A 20,760-nucleotide genomic window follows, 5' to 3' on the forward strand; every position below is an offset into this window, starting at 1 on the left:
GCATTTGTGGACATAAGTTTATAAAAAAAGGTCATTATTTTTTCAGGCAGAATTACTCAATCAGTTTGTTGCACTTATTTAGAAACACTTTGTATTGATGAAGAACATGGCTAGTTGTTAAAGTACCTAACTTTTTTATTATCAAACATAATCGAATGAATCAAAGGACAAAATATTAAGAAAGCCTAAGGTTACAGTAGAGTATTCATTTCATTATTTTATATACTCTAGACTCTAGAATATTTCACAGGGTGTTCCAAACTTTTAGGAAAATACACACTATTATTGTTACACCCGGTATACAATGACACTTACCTGTTTAGCAACAATATTATTACATCGATATTCTTGAAGATTAAAGCTATAACAAACTAAAAAAGTACTCAAATTGGACAACAGGTTTAGGAAGTTCGAGACATCAAAAATGTCCCTTTTTTTAAGGTGGTGCGTTAATTTTGCTGTTTAGTGTATATGACACTGTTTGATTAATTACTAATGGTCATATATCTGCCATTGCTCAATGGTTATTGTGCCCGGGTTCGATAAAGTTAGGAAATTTTTCGTCTGCCTGTACTTTTCATTGCAGTATAAGCTGCAGTAGACCATATCGCTATAAATTTCTGATTATTTGGCCAAGATATTCTAACATGCTCTTCTTCTGGATCACCAGGCGATTCTCAGCGTTCTTCTGGATCACCACATCTCAAAATCCTCCAGGCTACGGCCAGACAAGCGACAATTTACAGCGTTGTAAGAGCATTAAAATGAAGCGCGAAAATGGGTCTCACGGTGAGTGTGGTGGAAAGCCAGAGTCTTCTTCTTCTTGTAATAGGACTATGTCCTGTTTCTTCTGTTACAGTCTTTGCTGCGATCCGGAGCTCCAACTCTCGTACCATCGTGTTTTGGGTCTTCCTATGGGTCGCTTGGTGTTGGACTTCTGTGTTTTCGCCCAATGTGCCATACGTTCAGGGTCCATCCGATCTACGTGGTCTCTCCACATGCGTCGTCGCGCTCTTGTCCATCTCACTACGTCTTGAACGCCTAGCTCTCTCAATGTGTCTTCGTTTCGTATTCTATCTCTGAGTGTGATACCTCTTATGGATCTTAGGCTTTTCATCCAAAGCCAGAGTGATCTGTAAAATATCGCCCAGCAACATAGGATGGGACTCATTTTTCGCGCTTCATTTTACTGCTCTTACAGCGCTGTAAATTGTCGCTTGTCTGGTCGTAGCCTGCGAACGGCTCAACGAGCGACAAGTTTACACCAGCAGTAGCCGTAAAACGAACTTAAGGTTCCGCGGAACGGAATAGGAATAGCCGAACTGAACCGACTATGCACAATAGTCCTGTAGTCAGTTCAGCGGTTATTCATATTCCGTTCCGCGAAACCTTAAGTTCGTTTTACGGCTACTGCTGGCGTAAACTTGTCGCTCGTGGAGCCGTTCGCTTAGTCTAGTTCCGCTACTTTTGGCACACCCTTTATAAGGTTTTAGCTAGATCACCCCATGTAAACCGCCAGATTATATTTTTTCCTTAATCTGACGCACTCGAGTTTTTTTGAGGGTAGATTTAGGACTGCCCCCACCACGCGTCCCTTTATTAAGAGTCCATATATGGTAGGGGTACATTTACAGGGTACAAGGTTTCTCCCCACGTGATTTTCTGACCCTTTCAAGTAACACACAAAATCCCCGCTTGGGCTCCCCTACCATTATGACTTCCTATGATTTCTTAAAAAAAATAACGTTATAATAAAAAAAAAATTAAAAACTATTATTTTAGGTTTAGACGATACTCTGCCATACCGCCATTTTATGGTGTGCAGACCGGAAGTATCATTGCTAGAATTGCATCCCGAGGAAGGACAAGTGCCTAAGCTCACAGAAGAAACATTTAGAGGTTTATTTAATGAAACTGGCCAATTGGAAGATGATCTAACTTTAAGAAAGTATGTGTTTTTCTCGGGTATGGATAGGAATATTAGAAAAGAAGTATGGCCGTTTTTATTACATGTATACCCGTATTTAAGTACGTTTGAAGAAAGGATTCAGATTGCCGAAATTAGGAGACATGTAAGTAAAGAATATTTATACTTATATTTAAATCAAACAGAAATATGACAGCTACAATCTGCACCAAAAGGTCAAAGAGATGAACGTATCAATAGTTTACAGGCAAACAACTGTTACGTTATCTGTATCTGTAAAACTGCACCGATTTCAAGCGTCGTAAAATAGCTAATCCGCTGATCTGAATACATAAAATACCTTTTCCACGATAATTGACCTCCGATAACATAACTCAAGTCTCTTGTGTAGAAACAGGTCCACCCATTTTGCGCGAGGAAGTTAGGTATACATGCGATCAAGCAAACTAAGGAATGCAGGGCAAACGGACCTGATGAACTACCAGGAGAACTCCTTATATACTCATTGATGAAGATAACATTAACATTTGAATTGATCTAACTTCAAGAGCAAATTTTAATAAAATGAGAAGAGCGCTCTGTATAAGACATTTGAAGTTGCAGATAAGAGTTTAGGTTGGCTAGGTGCTACGTTTTCTCGACTTTGTTTTATGAAATGGAAGGTTGGACCTTAAATGCGGTATCAATAAAAAAACTGGAATCATTCGAGAGATAAAACTTGCTCCAACTCATTATGCAGGGAAAGATCCAAGGAAAAACAAGTTTAGGGAGATGTATAGTACCTATAAATGCTGCACAACCTGAGAGAATGGTACAGATGTACATCAAATGCAACCCTCTCTAAAAAGTTTAACTATTAAGTTAATATTTATTTAACAGGAACTATTTCTATTTTATCGACATTCGTAATACTGTCCAAAAAAACCAACGCCAAAGAATGTTCCGACCACCGTACAATCGTCTTCATGAGTCAAACGATGGCATTGTTTGGTATTAGTGACTTGTGACTTGGCGCAAAGGTGCTTGGATATGAATCAGGAGGTGTATATTTTATAAACTTCTAAAAAGCGTTCGATAAAGTCCATCATCGCAAACTCATAGAGATGCTCAAAGGAAAGAACATTGACAGCCGGGATATAAGAATCATAGCAAATATTTATTGGAAGCAACAGTAGATGATGAGTAGATGTTAAAGCTCTTTGATGAAACAAAAATTTTGTGTGATGTCAGGACGGTATTCTTTCTCCTCTTCTATTTAATGTAAATATACAGTGAATCTATTTTCTTCGAATCTTTGAATGATCATAGTGAGGGTATATTGTAAAATGACTGCTTTTCTGCATTCTAGGAGTACGAAGAAATAAATAGGAGGAGGTTAGAGCTAAATGAAAATAAGCTACATCAATTTAGAAGAAAAATACAAAGTGTCGTAGAGAAAGATGTAGTTCGGACTGATAGGGGAAATCCGTTTTTCGCTGGAGAGAATAATCCTAACCTTGAAATTATGAAGAATATTTTATTAAACTACGCTATTTACAATTCAGGATTGGGGTGAGTACAAAAATTATTCTTTCTTTTTAATAGATAACAATTTATGTTTTTATCTCTTCTAATTGATTATTCAATTTTGGTTAAATTGGACAGTTTCTGTAATTCTCTAATAATACTTTAGTCACATAATTTTATTTCAGCTCTCTGATTTTCATTATCAATGAAGATTCAGTAAAGATAGACATTTCATAATTATTATCTTTGCCTTTATAGCTTTTAGAAATAGCATGGAAAAAACTAGAATAACTAGAAGAACCAGAAGAGTAAACATAAACCTCAAGAAACCTAACAAAACGCCTTGGATCCGACAAGAAATCAAAACAAAGTGTAAAGAAAAACCAGAAACCCACTTAAAGTACAGATCACAACAAACACCAGAAGCTTACAATAAATACAAAAGAATAAGAAACGAGACTAAAACATTAGTAAAGAAGATCAAAGACGAATAGTGGCTGGTTTTCTCATCAAGAATGGAAGCCGACTACTACGGACTGGAAAGGCAAATATGGAGATTTATTAGAACCCAGAGAAAATAAATAAGCCAATTAACAGAAAAAAAAAACAAAATAGATGTCGATACCTGAACCTCCTATCTCACTCAATTGTTTAAGACAGGCGAAGACCAGACCTTACCAGAAACTCCAGAGATAACAACCGAAAATGTAATCGTCACAACGGAGGAAATTACTAAAGCATTAGAAAAACTGAAAAACCGTAAACCTCCAGAACCGGACAAGATTTCAAACGAAATGCTGAAATACTGTGGAAGCACATTAACTGAACAACTAAGGATACTTGTAAGTACAAACATTTCTTTCGGGACATACAATACCTAACAGCTGGCGCACTAGCACAACGATCTTAATGTTTAAAAATGGTGATAAAACGATACTCGAAAACTATAAAGGAATAAACCTGCTTAGTACCGCTCTGAAATGGACCATAAAAGACATAACCATCAAAATCACTAACGAAGGACATCTAGCAGATGAACAACAAGGCTTTAGATCCGTACAATCCTGTAACGATGCAGTTTTTGTCGTCAGGAAAGTCATGGAAAAATCACTAAGGCTACGGCTCCACGGGCGAGAAATTGACGCTAGCAGTAGCAGTAAAATGAACTTAAGGTTCCGCGAAACTGAATAGGAGTAGCCGAACTGTACCGACTACGGGACTTGTGCGTAGTCGGTTCAGTTCGGCTATTCCCATTCCGTTCGGCGGAACCTTAAGTTCATTTTACTGCTACTGCTAGCGTCAATTTATCGCCCGTGGAGCCGTAGCCTAAAATACAACATCCCGGCTTACTGTTGCTTCATAGATCTACAAAAGGCATTCGACCGTGTAGAGCTGAATGACGTAATTCACCTGTTATATAAACGAAACATGCCATCAGATATTAAAAAGACTATCAAAGAAATATACAGCAGAAATAACATACAGGTCAGAATTAATAACAAACTAACACAGCCGATACCACTGAAAATAGACATACGTCAAGGAGACTCATTGAGCTCGCTGCTGTTTAACCTCATCGTGGATGAAATTATTCATAAAGTCAAAAATCTGAATTATTGCTTCACGATATTCGATAAAAATAGAGATATTGTGTTGATATCTTATCGAAAATCAATACGATACCGATCCAATACATACCTTAGCAATATTAATGTCGATACGATACTCATTATCTGAAATCAATACAATACTCTTGTATTGTCGATATGTTTGCCTCGATATTATTGAGAATACCGATATCGAGAAAAAAATAATAAAACGCCACGTGAGTGCTGCCTAAGACCTGTTATACAGTTAAAATATTATAAGAGTTAAGGTCGCCTCATATTATAATGCACGTCGCGTTTTCGGCACGTAGCGTTTCGTTTGCGAAAAATATAATTTAATGGTTTTTAAATTGAACCATTCATATTGTACGTATAAGACACGTAACGTAGCGTATAAGACACGTTACGTCTGCGTTCGGTTCATTCGAAAACAATATTTTTCGGATGTTGACAGCTACGGGTCGTTTTCCCTTCGTTGTTTATTTAGGTATTTCTTTGAATTTGATACAGAGTATTTAGACCGGTCAGTATCGTCGCCCTCGTTAGCGAAATTATTCCGATTCGATTTTTTGCACAAATTTACTCAAAGAGAGGTTCTTATAACATATCCACAGGGTGCCAGGCGGTGCCGTGGTCAAAAAATTGTTTAAACAATCTTTTTTAAACAAATTCACAAAAATATTTTTTCATTCGAGCAATACTCTTTTTAGATAATTTGGGTAATTCTGAGCAAAAAAGGTTTCTTGTCATTTTTCTCTAAAATTGCGAAAATGGCTATTTTCAAAGCTTAATAACTCAATTAAAAATTATTATTATGAATTTCAATAAGTGACCAAATCAAGTTTCAAACAACTTCTTCAAGGTCCTGAAGAGATTTTTGTCATTATTTTATTACAAAGCTGTTATTTTTAACTATTAACAATTACCGCTATAGTCCAACTGTATCGTCGCCCCCGTTAGCGAAATTGGATTTTTTTGCACAAACTTACTCAAAAAGAGGTCCTTATAACACATCAACAGGGTTCCGGGCGGTGCCGTGGTCTAAAAATTGTTTAAACAATTTTTGTTAAACAAATTCACAAAAACAATTTTTTATTAATAATTTAATTAAACCCAAATTAATAATAATTTGAGTTATTCTGGGCAAAAAAGGTCTCTTGTGATTTTTCTCTAAAATTGATTGTTGTCGAGTTGTATGGCCATTTCCGTACTTTTCAAATTTTAAATCGCGTAAACTCGACAACAATCAATTTTAGAGAAAAATCACAAGATACCTTTTTTGCTAAGAATAACCCAAATTATTTAAAAAAATTCGTAAAATCGTTCGTAATGAAAGAATTATTTTTGTGAATTTCTTTAACAAAAATTGTTAAAACAATTTTTTGACAACGGCACCGCCCGGCACCCTGTGGATATGTTATAAGGACCTCTTTTTGAGTAAGTTTGTTTAAAAATATCGAATCAGAATAATTTCGCTAGCCGGGGCGACGCTATGCCCGGTCTAATTTAAAAAGTAGTTCTCGAGGCAATTTGTCATGTAAACATGTGTTGTGACAATAAACACATCTGCACCGCACCAAACTGAAACCGACGGAAACGTTCTATGTATGATAATGTGAATGGGCAGTCCGATTGTCGGTCTGCAAACGCTACGTGCCGAAAACGCGACGTGCATTATAATATGAGGCGACCTTTATAAGGCGCACAAGAGCGTATGCTCTCCATTAGTCCGAGAGGGAAGGACGATGTTTTTGAAAAGTAAATTGAAAACTACTTGCAATCTCCAATACCTGGACCAGACACAAATATTTTATTATGATCGAAATCATAAATATATAGTAGTGTTTTCCCCGTTTTATCTCGGTTGGCTAGGAATATTTTGTGCGTCCAAGCGACGTCCGTACCAGTCGAGCGGCTTTTTTCTGAAGCAGCGCTGGTACTAACGAATAAAAGATGCTCTTTAAAAGACAAACGTATCAAAGAACTCATTTGTGTGAACAAATGGATGAAGAGCTTTTTAAAGGATAATATTTGTGATGTTACAATGTAATTTATCCTATTTCTTGTATATTTTAAGAGATTTTTTAAATAATGACAGTGATAAATGAATAAAGAATCGTTTTTTATTAATTTAATCCTTTTTATGTTGATATTTTATCGAGTATTGTATCGATATCTATTGAAATCAATATCAATACGATATTTTTATCAGAAAGTATTGTCGATATCGATACACGATACGATACTTCATTGGCATAACCAATACAATACTCAATACTTAAAAAGTATCGATATTGTATCGTATCGTGAAGCTCTAATCTGAGTATAGGGTACAGAATGGGTGAAGAAATTATCTCTATAGTATGCTATACAGATGATGCCATATTTATTGCAGAGAGTGAAGCTCACCTTCAGAGATTTTTATATCAATTTAATATAACAGCAAGAAAGTTAATATTTCAGCAAATTTAAAAAAAATTAATATAACAGCAAATGAAACAAAAAGTATGGTAATCTCTAAAGATACAATAAGGTGCAAGATGGAAGAGGACAGCAAAATAATCCAGCAAGAAAGAAGTATCAGCTAGCTGGGAGTACTAACGCACAGATATGGGGATACAGAAGCGGAAGTTGCCCAACAAATAAACAAAACCAACAGAATAGCAGGATGTCTTACACACACTATCTACGGACAGAAACAAAGGCCAAGATTTATAGGACAGTAGTTAGGCCAATTATGACTTACATTGCAGAAACAAGACGTGACACCACCAGGACAAAAAGACTGATAGAAACGTGTGAAATGAAAATAGTCAGAGATATCACAGAAAAATCTCGGAATGGGACGTTTCGATGCCGCCGGTTCATCGCCGGCCTTTTCGATGCCGCCGGTTCATCGCCAGTCCATTTCATCGCCGTCATATCTCGCATTTCCTAGAATTCCTAATTAATACTAAAAATAACTAATAATTGTAACTGTCGAAAATTCGGAAATATATCAGATAGCGATTAATTGACTGGCGATGAATCGGCCGGCATCGGCATCGAACTGGTGGCATCGAAACGGCGGCGATGAAACGTCCTAGACCCGAAAAATCTTTATGGGACAGACAACTTAGCACATACCACAGGCAAAGCTCTAACATAGAGAACATAAATGACTGGACACTGAAAAGAAAAAAATAATTGTATAGCCATATAAGCAGAATGGGAGAAGGAAGACTGGTAAATATAGCACGATACAGATCACCAAACGGCCGAAGGAGTATAGGAAGGCCAAGGAAGAGATGGACTGACAACCTGGGTATCCCATGAGGAGGCATCAGAAGATGGAACCGGTGCGAGCGTATGAAGAAAGCAGGAAAAAGAAGAAGAAGACTTTTCTGTACATTGTAATCTTAAATTTTATAAATAACAATTCTGTTATGCGCGAATTTAGAGCCCGACACCGGTCGTCCAAGGTTATAATCTTCTTTCTTTTGCCCATTGAAAATTCACTCACATTTGCCAACAATTCATCATCATATCAATATATTTTTAAAATTCCAGATATACTCAAGGCATGAGCGATCTTCTAGCTCCAGTTTTGTACGAGCTTCAAGATGAAGTAGCTGCTTTCTGGTGTTTCGTTGGTTTAATGCAAAGAGCAGTGTTTGTAGCTACCCCTACCGATAGAGATATGGATAGAAATTTAAGATATTTGAGAGAATTAATAAGGCTAATGGTACCAAAGTTTTACAACCACCTGGAGAAACACAAAGATGCGCTAGAGCTATTATTCTGTCATCGGTGGATACTTTTGTAAGTTCAAATGTTTTAAAAATATACAAACGAAATCCGAAGATCTGATGATACGAAGATTTCTTGCGTATGAAATCAATTCAGGTAACAGCCTAAATGTGTTCTTTTTATAATTTGCAAAGAACACAGACTACAGACGATAAGTAAACTGACGTGAGGAATCTAAAAATTGCATTCCATAACATGACAATCGATCTACGCAAAAACTCCAGCGAATTTGATTCCATAAGTACGTAAAGCTCAGATACCTACCAAGTGAATGGTGGTACTTTGTATCGAAATTAAATCTTAACTGACTATTTTCGTTTACTCGCACAATTTGAGTGCTTGGAATCAAATTCGCTTGAGCTTTTGTCTACAACGTGTTTCAGACATGAGATTCAGTGTAGAATATTTATGGTTATTTCATTCATAGGAGATTCTGACCAATAGAAAGCTACAGAAATCTAAATTAAACTGATTATTTTTTAATGATTTTAACTTCCAATCGTATAGTAAGATATTTGATCACGTGTTTAATTCTGTCCAATCAGATTAAAATTATACTGAGAATTATCTACTGTAGAAAATTACCGATAGAATTTTTTTAAGTAGATTGTTTCTGTTTATTGGCAACCAGTTTCCTAGTTTTGACAATTGTCACATTTAAGAAAATATCCATAATATACGTATTAAAAAAATAATCTTACGAATATCACACGACAGTAAGAATAAATAAGAAAATAATGCTTCATTTTTACTCAAATTTGTTGTCATTGGGCAATAGCCACTCGAGCCCTGCGGGCTCTCGTGTCTATTGCCAGACAACAAATTTTCGAAAAACTGTCGCATTATTTTCAATTTATTCTCACTCTCTTGTGATATTATACCCGATTATTTCATTCATAGGAGATTCTGACCAATAGAAAGCTACAGAAATCTAAATTAAATTGATAATTTTTGATAATTGCCCGTCGTCAAGTATATTACGTCAGATGGCCTTCGTTGCTACGAAAAAATACATTCAGTGACATTAATGACAATTAATGTTTTAAAAATTATAAAAGTGATGACTTTTAACCGTAAAATATTTATAACAACTGTGTGTTTAATTGTATTAATTTGTACTTACATAAATAAATTACAATAAAATTTTGGTTTTGAACAGTTTTATTCATGAAATAATCGCAACAAATTGCACTTGATCTCTAAAATTAATATAGAATTTTAGAGCTCTTGTGCAATTACTACTGATTATTTCATTTATAGGAGATTCTGACCAATAGAAAGCTACAGAAATGCAAATTAAGGTGATAATTTTTGATAATATCCCGTTGTTAAGTATATTACGTCAGATGCCCTTCGTTGCTACGAAAAAATACATTCAGTGACATTAATGACAATTAATGTTTTAAAAATTATAAAAGTGATGACTTTCAATCGTCAAATATTTATAAAAACTTTGTACTAATTTGTACTTACATAAATAAATTACAATAAAATTTTGGTTTTGAACAGTTTTATTCATGAAATAATCGCAACAAATTGCACTCGATCTCTGAAATTAATATAGAATTTCAGAGCTCTTGTGCAATTACTACGGATAATTTTTGATAATATCCCGTCGTCAAGTATATTACGTCAGATGCCCTTCGTTGCTACGAAAAAATACATTCGGTGACATTAATGACAATTAACGTTTTAAAAATTATAAAAGTGATGACTTTCAACCGTCAAATATTTATAACAACTGTGTGTTTAATTGTACTAATTTGTACTTACATAAATAAATTACAATAAAATTTTGGTTTTGAACAGTTTTATTCATGAAATAATCGCAACAAATTGCACTCGATCTCTAAAATTATTATCGAATTTTTGCCCTCGTGACACTTTGACATAATTTCACTCCTCTTCGGGTCGTGAAATTAAAACTGTCAAAGTGTCACTCGGGAAAAATTCGATAATTTTAGAGCTCTTGTGCAATTACTAATGATAATTCACAGAATGGCAAACCCGCTTGCAATATATGTACAACCGTACTGATTCTAAAGGCGCATTTAAATCAAAGCGAACACGAACGAACGAACGAAGGAACGAATTCGTAGGTGTTCACTTGGTCATTCGTTCGCTACAAAGTAGGGCCATTTACATTGAAGCGAACGTTCGCATTCGTTGATGATCCGGAGTGCATATTGCCTGCAGATGTTTTTAAGATGGGCTGATGGGCCAGTGCCAGTCACACATTGTGTTTAAGTTTATTTTCGTGTTTCTTGCTGGATAAATTTTAATACAATAATAGCTTGCAAAAATAGCAGGTATTATACGCTGTTTGAGGGAGCTTAGAAAATAACATACTTAAAAAAGCTTAAACCAGTAATAAAGAATCAGCTTTCTTAAAATTCTTCCTCGAAAAAGTTACTTGCTCTTGATATTATGACTATATTATGTTCAAATAATAAATTGTAAAATTGGTGTATCAAAATAAATTTGCTTTTAATTAATTTTAGCAATTAATTTGATTTGGTTACCTCATTAGTGTTTCTGGGTTGAAATTTATCCAATAAAAACATTAGGCTTTTAAAAGCAAACAACTTCGAACCCTCTTTTTGTCTTTCTCGTCTAAACGATGCCAGAAGCTAATTCATTTTTTTAGTTCAGAGACATCACAACCCATTCCTATAGAAATGTTAAAACAAGTATCAGTTTTTCTGTTTATTATTTTATATAGCTTCGATTTTGGGTTTCATAGGCATATTCCATATTGCAAAATTATGTTTTCACAACTACACAATAAACAACCCTCTCAAACTAATGTTTGTAAATAAATTAAATCAGTACTTCTAAACGAATTCGTTCGCTACCGTCTATCCACTGTCCACATTGAACAACGATTTCCTTTGATGATTCGCTCACTTACCGACATCGGTTGGAACATGTGCGAATGCGAACGAATTCGTTCGGTCGTGCTCGATTCGCTGTACAAATACAATAAAGTTAACGAACGAATTCGTTCGTTCGTTCGTGTTCGCTTTGATTTAAATGCGCCTTAACGTTTGAATCAGAGTGTAGATAGATAAACGTGTTATGAAATGCAATTTTTAGATTCCTCGCGCTGGTTCATTTAGGTCCGGTACTTTATGTCTCGATTAACTTAGTTAGTTAACCGGGGTTTAATCGGGACCTCGTTAGGGTACCTCGTGCGTTGTAATAAATGCAATGTAATTATTATTTTACTTATTTATAATTATAATAATACTTGTAATTGCATTTATTACAACGCAAGAGACCCTAAAGAGGTCCCGATTAAACCCCGGTTAACTAACCGGCTGTTAACCGAGACGTAAAGTACCGCACCTTAGGCTGTTATCTGAATTGATTTCGAACTCAAGAAATCTTCGGATTTCCGGATTATTGGATTTCGTTTGCTTGTAATAGATGTCGCTGTAGCGTCTTTTGCAAATTATTTAAAATAATTTGCGAACATGGCAGAAAGATTTTATTTCGATCCAGAAAGCACAACACAGCTCGCTCTGGCGATTCCAAAAGGATGAAATGTGCATAAGGTAATGGTGTAGGTGCTCTGTATCGAAATTAAATCTTAATTGTCTTTTTTGTTTTAAAAATATTCTAATACCTTATAACAATATTTTATTTGCAACTAGTATATAGGTAAATTATGTTATTTATTGAAGGTGCTTCAAAAGAGAATTCACGGAAGGTGTAGCATTAAGGATGTGGGAGGCATGCTGGGCGAATTACTTAACGGATTATTTTCATCTCTTTCTATGTTTGGCAATCATATCTGTATACGCTGACGATGTTATAGCTCAAGATCTACGTTCAGACGAAATGTTGCTCCATTTCAGCTCGCTAGGTAAGATGGAATATATTTTAATTTACTTAATATCACTGACTGATAAAAGCAAATATCTATTACTATTAAGAATAACTCAATATAATGTATGAATTTGTAATATTTAAAATATGTTTTTCTATGTACCTAAAGGTACGATTCCGACCGTTTCAGACGTCACTACTTTGCACTATTTTGTATGATACTGATTCCGACATCTAGCTGCAAATTGAAGTCTGCAATTGCTGTCCGCAGAACGTCAGTTGCTAATAATTCTACAAATTAATAGTGCAAAGTAAATACGTATGCCATGGTTACAACGGTCACTGCAGTTTGCAGTTGCCGCCTGCCGTCGATGTCGGAATCGTACCTTAAGGCCGATGCCACATTAGGCCGATGCCACATTATGCGTTTTGACCGGATGCGTTTTTGCCGCATCCGGTGAAAACGCATAGTGTGACAGATCGGTCCAGTTGCGTTGGAAACGGATGCGTTTTGAGTCATCGGTACGCGCTTACAAACTGCACCAGAGTAAACGCATAGTGTGACAGGTCGGTCCGGTTGCGTTGGAAACGGATGCGTTTTCACCGCATCCGGTCAAAACGCATAATGTGGCATCGGCCTTATGCGTTTTGACCGGATGCGTTTTCGCCGCATCCGGTGAAAACGCATAGTGTGACAGATCGGTCCGGTTGCGTTGGAAACGGATGCGTTTTGAATCAACGGTACACGCTTACAAACTGCACCAGACTAAACGCATAGTGTGACAGGTCGGTCCGGTTACGTTGGAAACGGATGCGTTTTCACCGCATCCGGTCAAAACGCATAATGTGGCATCGGCCTAAGTGTCAATATTCTATTAATTTTAAAGAGAAATAGATAGATTCTATTATGTATATATTGAAGCGAAGCTTCTGTAATGGCGTATTAATTTTTCTCTATAGTAAAATGCTGAGGCGAGCGTCACATAACTAGCGTCACGAAATACTTGTAAGCGAGTCCATTTACCAGACGAGGAGAGTCCGTTATAGAATATGTAAACTTTTGCAATTTTATTAAAGTTTATAACAAGGAATGTGTATAAAAACATATTATGTGGCAATGATGAACTAGACTACTAGACGATGTGAATCTGATTGGCCCAGAGAACATTTGCCTGATTTGTGGCGAATTTGAAAAGGACAGAGAATTGTGGTATGAAATTGCATCTTGTTTGAGTCGGGCTCATGTCTATTATTGTACTGTAAGAGAAGTTTTGAAAGACTATAAATATATTATGTGACATATGCTTTGAATAAATACTTAGTTTAAATCATAATATTTTTTTATTCTCCATCGATGATGATTGCCGGAAGAGAAATGAAGCTTCCTCAAGATCTTATTTTTGGAAGATTGCCTCTTTGTGAAAAGAACATTGATCCCTGACGTACCTACATCGAAAATTTGAAGGAAAAATTAAATACTACGAAGCTGCTCGTAAAAGATTGAAGCTTCAAATTGATGAAACCAAGATCAGGCTTGATATGCATGCTAGCTATCAGAAGATTTTTCAAAAGAAGTGCCCCAGTATGGTTATACAATCCCAAACGTAAGAAAACACTGCGTACATCGTCCTGCAGAAAATAAACGATCTAATCTACCGCATCCAATTTTTAGTGTCAAGGCAGTTCTGTAAGAACAAAAAGTCCCTTGATGAAAGAATATTTGTTGTTTATTTGGGTTTATATGTCTGCGGACACTAAATTCATCCGGACACTAAAATCAATTCAACCTAAAGTTTGGAACGTCAGAAAATGTATACAGGGTGTTTCATTAATAATTGTCCATATAGTAACTGGAGAAACCTTAGCACAAAATACGAAGATTTAACCTAAAACACTTAAATAAAATGTGGTTCCTTACTGAGTTACAGGGTGTTTTATCTAAAAATTTAAAAACTATTTTTGCTCAGCATTTTAAAACTATTCGACGTATTCTTTTCATACTAGGCAGAAAATGCGACTACTATGCACCCTACTAAATTATGATAAACAAACGTTTCTAGCTACTACCAGAGGCGTACGACAGGGGATAGTGAATGGTTGGCCCTTCTCAAATTTTACGCCACTGGAGGAATTACTATTTTAGTGCCATTTTTATATTCTACATTCTACAATATTTACTACGTAAATAATATCCTCTTCATTGGTAACGATAAAGTCATTAGTTTTCGAGATATTTGAAGTTAAATATGAAACGGCACAGTTATTTTGATTAATTTATGATATGATTCATAGTGTAGGAAACAGAGTTTGAAATTCGCAAACTGTACACAAGTCCGGTTTTATTTTTTTTTCTGGTATATGAAGGGGTGCTGATTATGAGACTAACTTTTTCCTAAAAAATTTTGCTCCCTTTATATTTTCATCCCTTTAAAGGGGGTAGTTTGTGGTTTTTGCGAAACGTAGCCTTTCCTGTACGTTTTGCAAAAAATTTGCTTAGTAGTAAAATGAAGAGGACTATATTTCCTACTATTTATTTTTGACAGCATATGTCTATCACCCACCGTTTAGGTGGTGGCGCCCCAAAGTTGACCAGTTTTTAAAAAAGATGTTTTTTAAAAAAATTATTTTTTCTAACTGTAATGAAAATTAAGAAAAAACCCAGGGAAAATTAATCACAACCAAGTGGCTAATTTTTTGGTATATGTTTTATTTAAGGGCAGTTGCCCATTTTTTAATTACAGGGTGTTACATTTTAAAAAACCCCTTTTTATACCATCTGAACCGTCTATACTAGAGTAAAAAAACTTTTAGCGATTTCAAAACACTGCGTACACCGTCCTGCAGAAAATAAACGATCTAATCTACCGCATCCAATTTTTAGTGTCAAGGCAGTTCTGTAAGAACAAAAAGTCCCTTGATGAAAGAATATTTGTTGTTTATTTGGGTTTATATGACTGCGGACACTAAATTCATTCGGACACTAAAATCAATTCAACCTAAAGTTTGGAACGTCAGAAAATGTATACAGGGTGTTTCATTAATAATTGTCCATATAGTAACTGGAGAAACGTTAGCACAAAATACGAAGATTTAACCTAAAACACTTAAATAAAATGTGGTTCCTTACTGAGTTACAGGGTGTTCTATCTAAAAATTTAAAAACTATTTTTGCTCAGCCTTTTAAAACTATTCGACGTATTCTTTTCATACTAGGCAGAAAATGCGACTACTATGCACCCTACTAAATTATGATAAACAAACGTTTCTAGCTACTACCAGGGGCGTACGACAGGGGATAGTGAATGGTTGGCCCTTCTCAAATTTTACGCCACTGGAGGAATTACTATTTTAGTGCCATTTTTATATTCTACAATACTTACTACGTAAATAATATCCTCTTCATTGGTAACGATAAAGTCATTAGTTTTCGAGATATTTGAAGTTAAATATGAAACGGCACAGTTATTTTGATTAATTTATGATATGACTCATAGTGTAGGAAACAGAGTTTGAACTTCGCAAACTGTACACAAGTCCGGTTTTATTTTTTTTTTTCTGGTATATGAAGGGGTGCTGATTATGAGACTAACTTTTTCTTGAAAAATTTTACTCCCTTTAAATTTTGCTCCCTTTATATTTTCATCCCTTTAAAGGGGGTAATTTGTGGTTTTTGCGAAACGTAGTCCTTCTTGTACGTTTTGCAAAAAATTTGTTTAGTAGTAAAATGAAGAGGACTATATTTCCTACTATTTATTTTTTGACAGCATATGTTTATCACCCACTGTTTAGGTGGTGGCGCCCCAAAGTTTACCAGTTTTTAAAAAAGATTATTTTTTTAAAAAATTATTTTTTCCTAACTGTAATGAAAATTAAGAAAAAACCCAGGGAAAATTAATCACAACCAAGTGGCTAATTTTTTGGTATATGTTTTATTTAAGGGCAGTTGCCCATTTTTTAATTACAGGGTGTTACATTTTAAAAAACCCCTGTTTATACCATCTGAAGCGCCTATACTAGAGTAAAAAAACTTTCAGCGATTATCCATGTACTGGTGTTATTTACAAATTTCTATAATTCACCCCCATTTTTTTCCGGAACCACCAAAAAAAAAGGAAAATTAATAAAGAAAGTGAATTTCTTGGAATCCTTCACACACCATGCCCTTTATTAAAATGCTTCATATATCATTTTGTGCACGTTTTTATTACCCATGCATGGACATCAAAAGCGATTTCTTAATGCAACCCCTGTAGCCAAAAAAAAATTAATAAAGGGGGGGGGGGTTAAAAAAAATTTTTTTTTGCTTTTTGACCCATATGGGCATATGCTCCATCAATCGGGTTTTTCATAAATATATATATTATAATTATTGCAACATCCCTGCGGAAACTACCCCTATCCTTGAAAATAAACTGCAGAAACTACCCCTATCCCTTGGAGAGCATGTTTTGACAAATTTCTCATTACCTATGCATTTTTTCAAAACAAAACTTATACAGAATTAAAGACCACTATTTTCTCTACAAGTAAGGTTCTATGCATTTTTTCGTATGAGCAACCGTTACGGCACAGTGGCGCCGTAAATCTCAGAAATGCTTTGGCGAGCTCCAGTTTTTGTTTTTTTTTCGTCACCTATTCATTTTATGCAAAATAAAAGATATTGTCATATTGTCTGCTACACAATATGACCTATGCATATTTTATTTTCTTTGCACCCTAAAGCCACAGTGGTGGCCCAAAATCAATTTTTGATTATTTTCTTTATTAATTCTCCTTTTTTTTTTGGGTGGTTCCGAGGAAAATATGGGGGTGCATTATACTTTTAAATAACACTAGTACATGGATAATCGCTGAAAGTATTTTTACTCTAGCATAGACGGTTCAGATGGTATAAAAAGGGGTTTTTTTTTAAATGTTACACCCTGTAATTAAAAAATTTGCAATTGCCCTTAAATGAAACCTATACCAAAAGATCAGCCACTTACTTATGATTAATTTCCGCAGGGTTTCTTTTTAATTTTCATTACAGTTAGGGAAAACTATCTTTTTTAAAAACATCTTTTTTAAAAATTTGTCAATTTTGGGGCGCTACCCTCGCTAAACGGTGGGTGATAGACATATGCTGTCGGGAAATAATTAGTAGGAAATATAGTCCTCTTCTTTTTACTATAAAGTAAATTTTTTGCAAAACGTACAGGAAGGGCTACGTTTCGCAAAAACCACAAATTACCCCCTTTAAAGGGATGAAAAGGGGGGTTCCGGGGCGAAATTTTAAGAAAAAGTTAGTCTCATAAGAAGCACCCCTTGATATACCAGAAAAAAATAAAACCGGACTTGTGTCCATTTTGCGAGGTTCAACCTCTGTTTCCTACACTATGATATGATTAAAATTTAAAAATTATTTGTACGCAGTACTTTAAAACTATTTGGCGTATCCTTATCATACTTGGCAGAAAGTGTAGGTACTGTACACCCTACTAAACTAAGATAAATAAACGTTTCTAGCTACTACCAGAGGTGTACGACAGGGGATAGTGGCTGGTTGACACTTCCCAAATTCTACGCCACTGACGAAATTGCTATTTTAGTGTAATTTTTTGATTTTCCAATACTTTTTATGTAAATAATATACTCTTCATTCGTAACGATAAAATGATTGGTTTTCAAGATATTTATTTGAAATTAAAAATGAAGCGAAACAATATATTAATCAAAATAACCGTGTCGTTTCATTTTTAACTTCAACGATCTCGAAAACTAATGACTTTATCGTTACGAATGAGGAGTATATTATTTTCATAGAAAGTATTGGAGAATCCAAAAATTGAACTAAAATAGCAATTTCGCCAGTGGCGTAGAATTTGGAAAGGGTCAACCATTCACTTTCCCCCGTCGTACGCCTCTGGTAAAAGTCAGAAACGTTTGTTTAACATAATTTAGTAGTTTGTACAGTACATATACTTCCTGCCAAGTATGAAAAGGATACGTCGAATAGTCTTAAATCATCATCATTCTCTTTGCCTTATCCCTATGCGGGGTCGGCTTCCCTAATTGCATTTCTCCACACAATTTTATCTTGGGCCATATCAATGTTAATCCCCTTTACCAACATGTCCTGCCTTATCGTCTCCCCCAGGTCTTCGTTGGTCTTCCTCTCCTACTCCTTCCAGGAATCTGCACTTGAGCTATTCTTCGTATTGGGTGGTTAACGTCTCGACGTTGAACATGACCAAACCATCTTAACCAATGCTCTCTCATTTTGGCATCAATTGGTGCCACACCTAGACTTCCCCTAATATACTCATTTCTAATTTTATCCTTCTTTGTCACTCCACTCATCCATCTAAGCATTCTCATTTCCGCCACATGCATTCGCTGTTCCTCTTTCTTTTTCACTGCCCAACATTCAGTTCCGTACATCATAGCTGGTCTTATGGCTGTTTTATAGAATTTTCCCTTCAGCTTCATTGGAATTTTTCTGTCACACAACACACCACTCGCTTCTTTCCACTTCATCCATCCAGCCCTAATTCTACTGCATGCATCTTCATCTATTTCTCCATTACTCTGTAATACCGATCCTAGGTACTTGAAACTATTGCTTTTTACAATCATTTCACCATCCAAAGATACCATTTTATTTGTAGTAGCTCCATCTTTAAATGAACATTCGAAATACTCTGTTTTTGTCCTACTAAGTTTTAAACCTTTTTCCTCCAGAGCTTGTCTCCACTGTTCCAGTTTTTGTTCTAAGTCTCTTTCACTATTTCCTACTAACACGACATCATCAGCATACATTAAGCACCATGGAATGTTACCCTGTATTTTCGCTGTTATCTGGTCCAAAACTAATGAGAATAAATACGGACTAAGCACAGAACCTTGATGCAATCCTACTTTCACATGAAATTTATCAGTCTCTCCCACACCTGTCCTAACACTAGTCGTTACTCCCTCATACATATCCCTCACAATCTTTACATATTCACCAGGGACTCCTTTCTTATTGAGTGCCCACCACAGAATCTCTCGAGGAACTCTATCACATGCTTTCTTAAGATCAATGAATACCATATGAGCGTTTGTTTCTTTACTCCTGTATTTTTCCATCAACTGCCTTATAATGAAAATTGCATCTGTTGTTGATCTACCCTGCATAAAGCCAAATTGATTCTCGGATATTTCGGCCTCTTCACGTATCCGTCTATCAATTACTCTTTCCCATATTTTCATGGTGTGGCTAAGCAGTTTTATAGCCCTGTAGTTTGTACATTGTTGTATATCTCCCTTGTTTTTGTAAACAGGTACCAGTATACTGCTTCTCCATTCGTCTGGCATTTGTCCAACTACCATAATTCTATTAAATAGACCTGCTAGCCACCTTGTTCCTGTCTCTCCCAATGCTCTCCATACTTCCCCAGGAATATCATCTGGTCCTACCGCTTTTCCTTTCTTTATTTTTTGAAGCGCTTGAGCCACTTCCTCGTTGGTTATTTTGGTGACCATTGCTGCTACTGTCTGCGTTGACTCTACAGGCTGTCTGTCAAATTCTTCATTTAATGAGCTGTCAAAGTACTTTCTCAATCTCTTTTTGACATCCCTTTCGTGAACTAGTATTTTATTATTTTCATCTCGGATACATCTAATCTGATTAAAATCTTTTGCTTTCTTTGCTCTCTGTTTGGCTATTTTATATATCTTCGTTTCGCCTTCCCTGGTATCAAGTTGATCGTATAGGTTTGAATACGCTTCTGCTTTAGCTTTTGCTACTGCTACTTTCGCTTCCTTTTTGGCGACCATATAGTTTTGAAGATCTATGTCCGGTCTGGTTTCTTGCCACTTTTTATATAATTTTCTCTTCTCTTTTATTTTTCCTTGTACTTCATTTGACCACCACCAAGTCTCTTTATCCTCAAACTTCTTTCCTGACGTTTTCCCAAGTATTTCAATAGCTGTCTCTCTAATAATATTGGCCATTTTTCTCCAAATTGTGTTAGGGCTTCTTTTCATGTTACAACATATTCTTTCTACTATTCTTTCCCTGAATAGACCTTCCGTTTAACATCCACCACTTGATTTTTTGTGGTCCTCTCCGATATT

At 35.5% G+C, this 20,760-nt stretch overlaps 1 protein-coding gene across 4 annotated transcripts in view; it reads left to right on the forward strand.

Moving 5' to 3' along the window:
* Window positions 1-20,760, forward strand: part of LOC126881276 (TBC1 domain family member 16) — a 133,851-nt gene that overhangs the window by 96,356 nt on the left and 16,735 nt on the right. For 3 of the 4 annotated variants that reach the window (XM_050645465.1, XM_050645468.1, XM_050645466.1), the window contains exons 6-9: window positions 1,783-2,072; window positions 3,276-3,478; window positions 8,590-8,841; window positions 12,516-12,697. In XM_050645465.1, the coding sequence (XP_050501422.1) occupies window positions 1,783-2,072; window positions 3,276-3,478; window positions 8,590-8,841; window positions 12,516-12,697 (927 nt within the window). Of the gene's footprint in view, window positions 1-1,782; window positions 2,073-3,275; window positions 3,479-8,589; window positions 8,842-12,515; window positions 12,698-13,620; window positions 13,919-20,760 lie in introns of those variants that run through there. The other variant, XM_050645469.1, reaches the window with a different exon arrangement.

The sequence above is a fragment of the Diabrotica virgifera genome, chromosome 3 (genome assembly GCF_917563875.1).
Source record: "Diabrotica virgifera virgifera chromosome 3, PGI_DIABVI_V3a".
NCBI lineage: Eukaryota > Metazoa > Arthropoda > Insecta > Coleoptera > Chrysomelidae > Diabrotica > Diabrotica virgifera.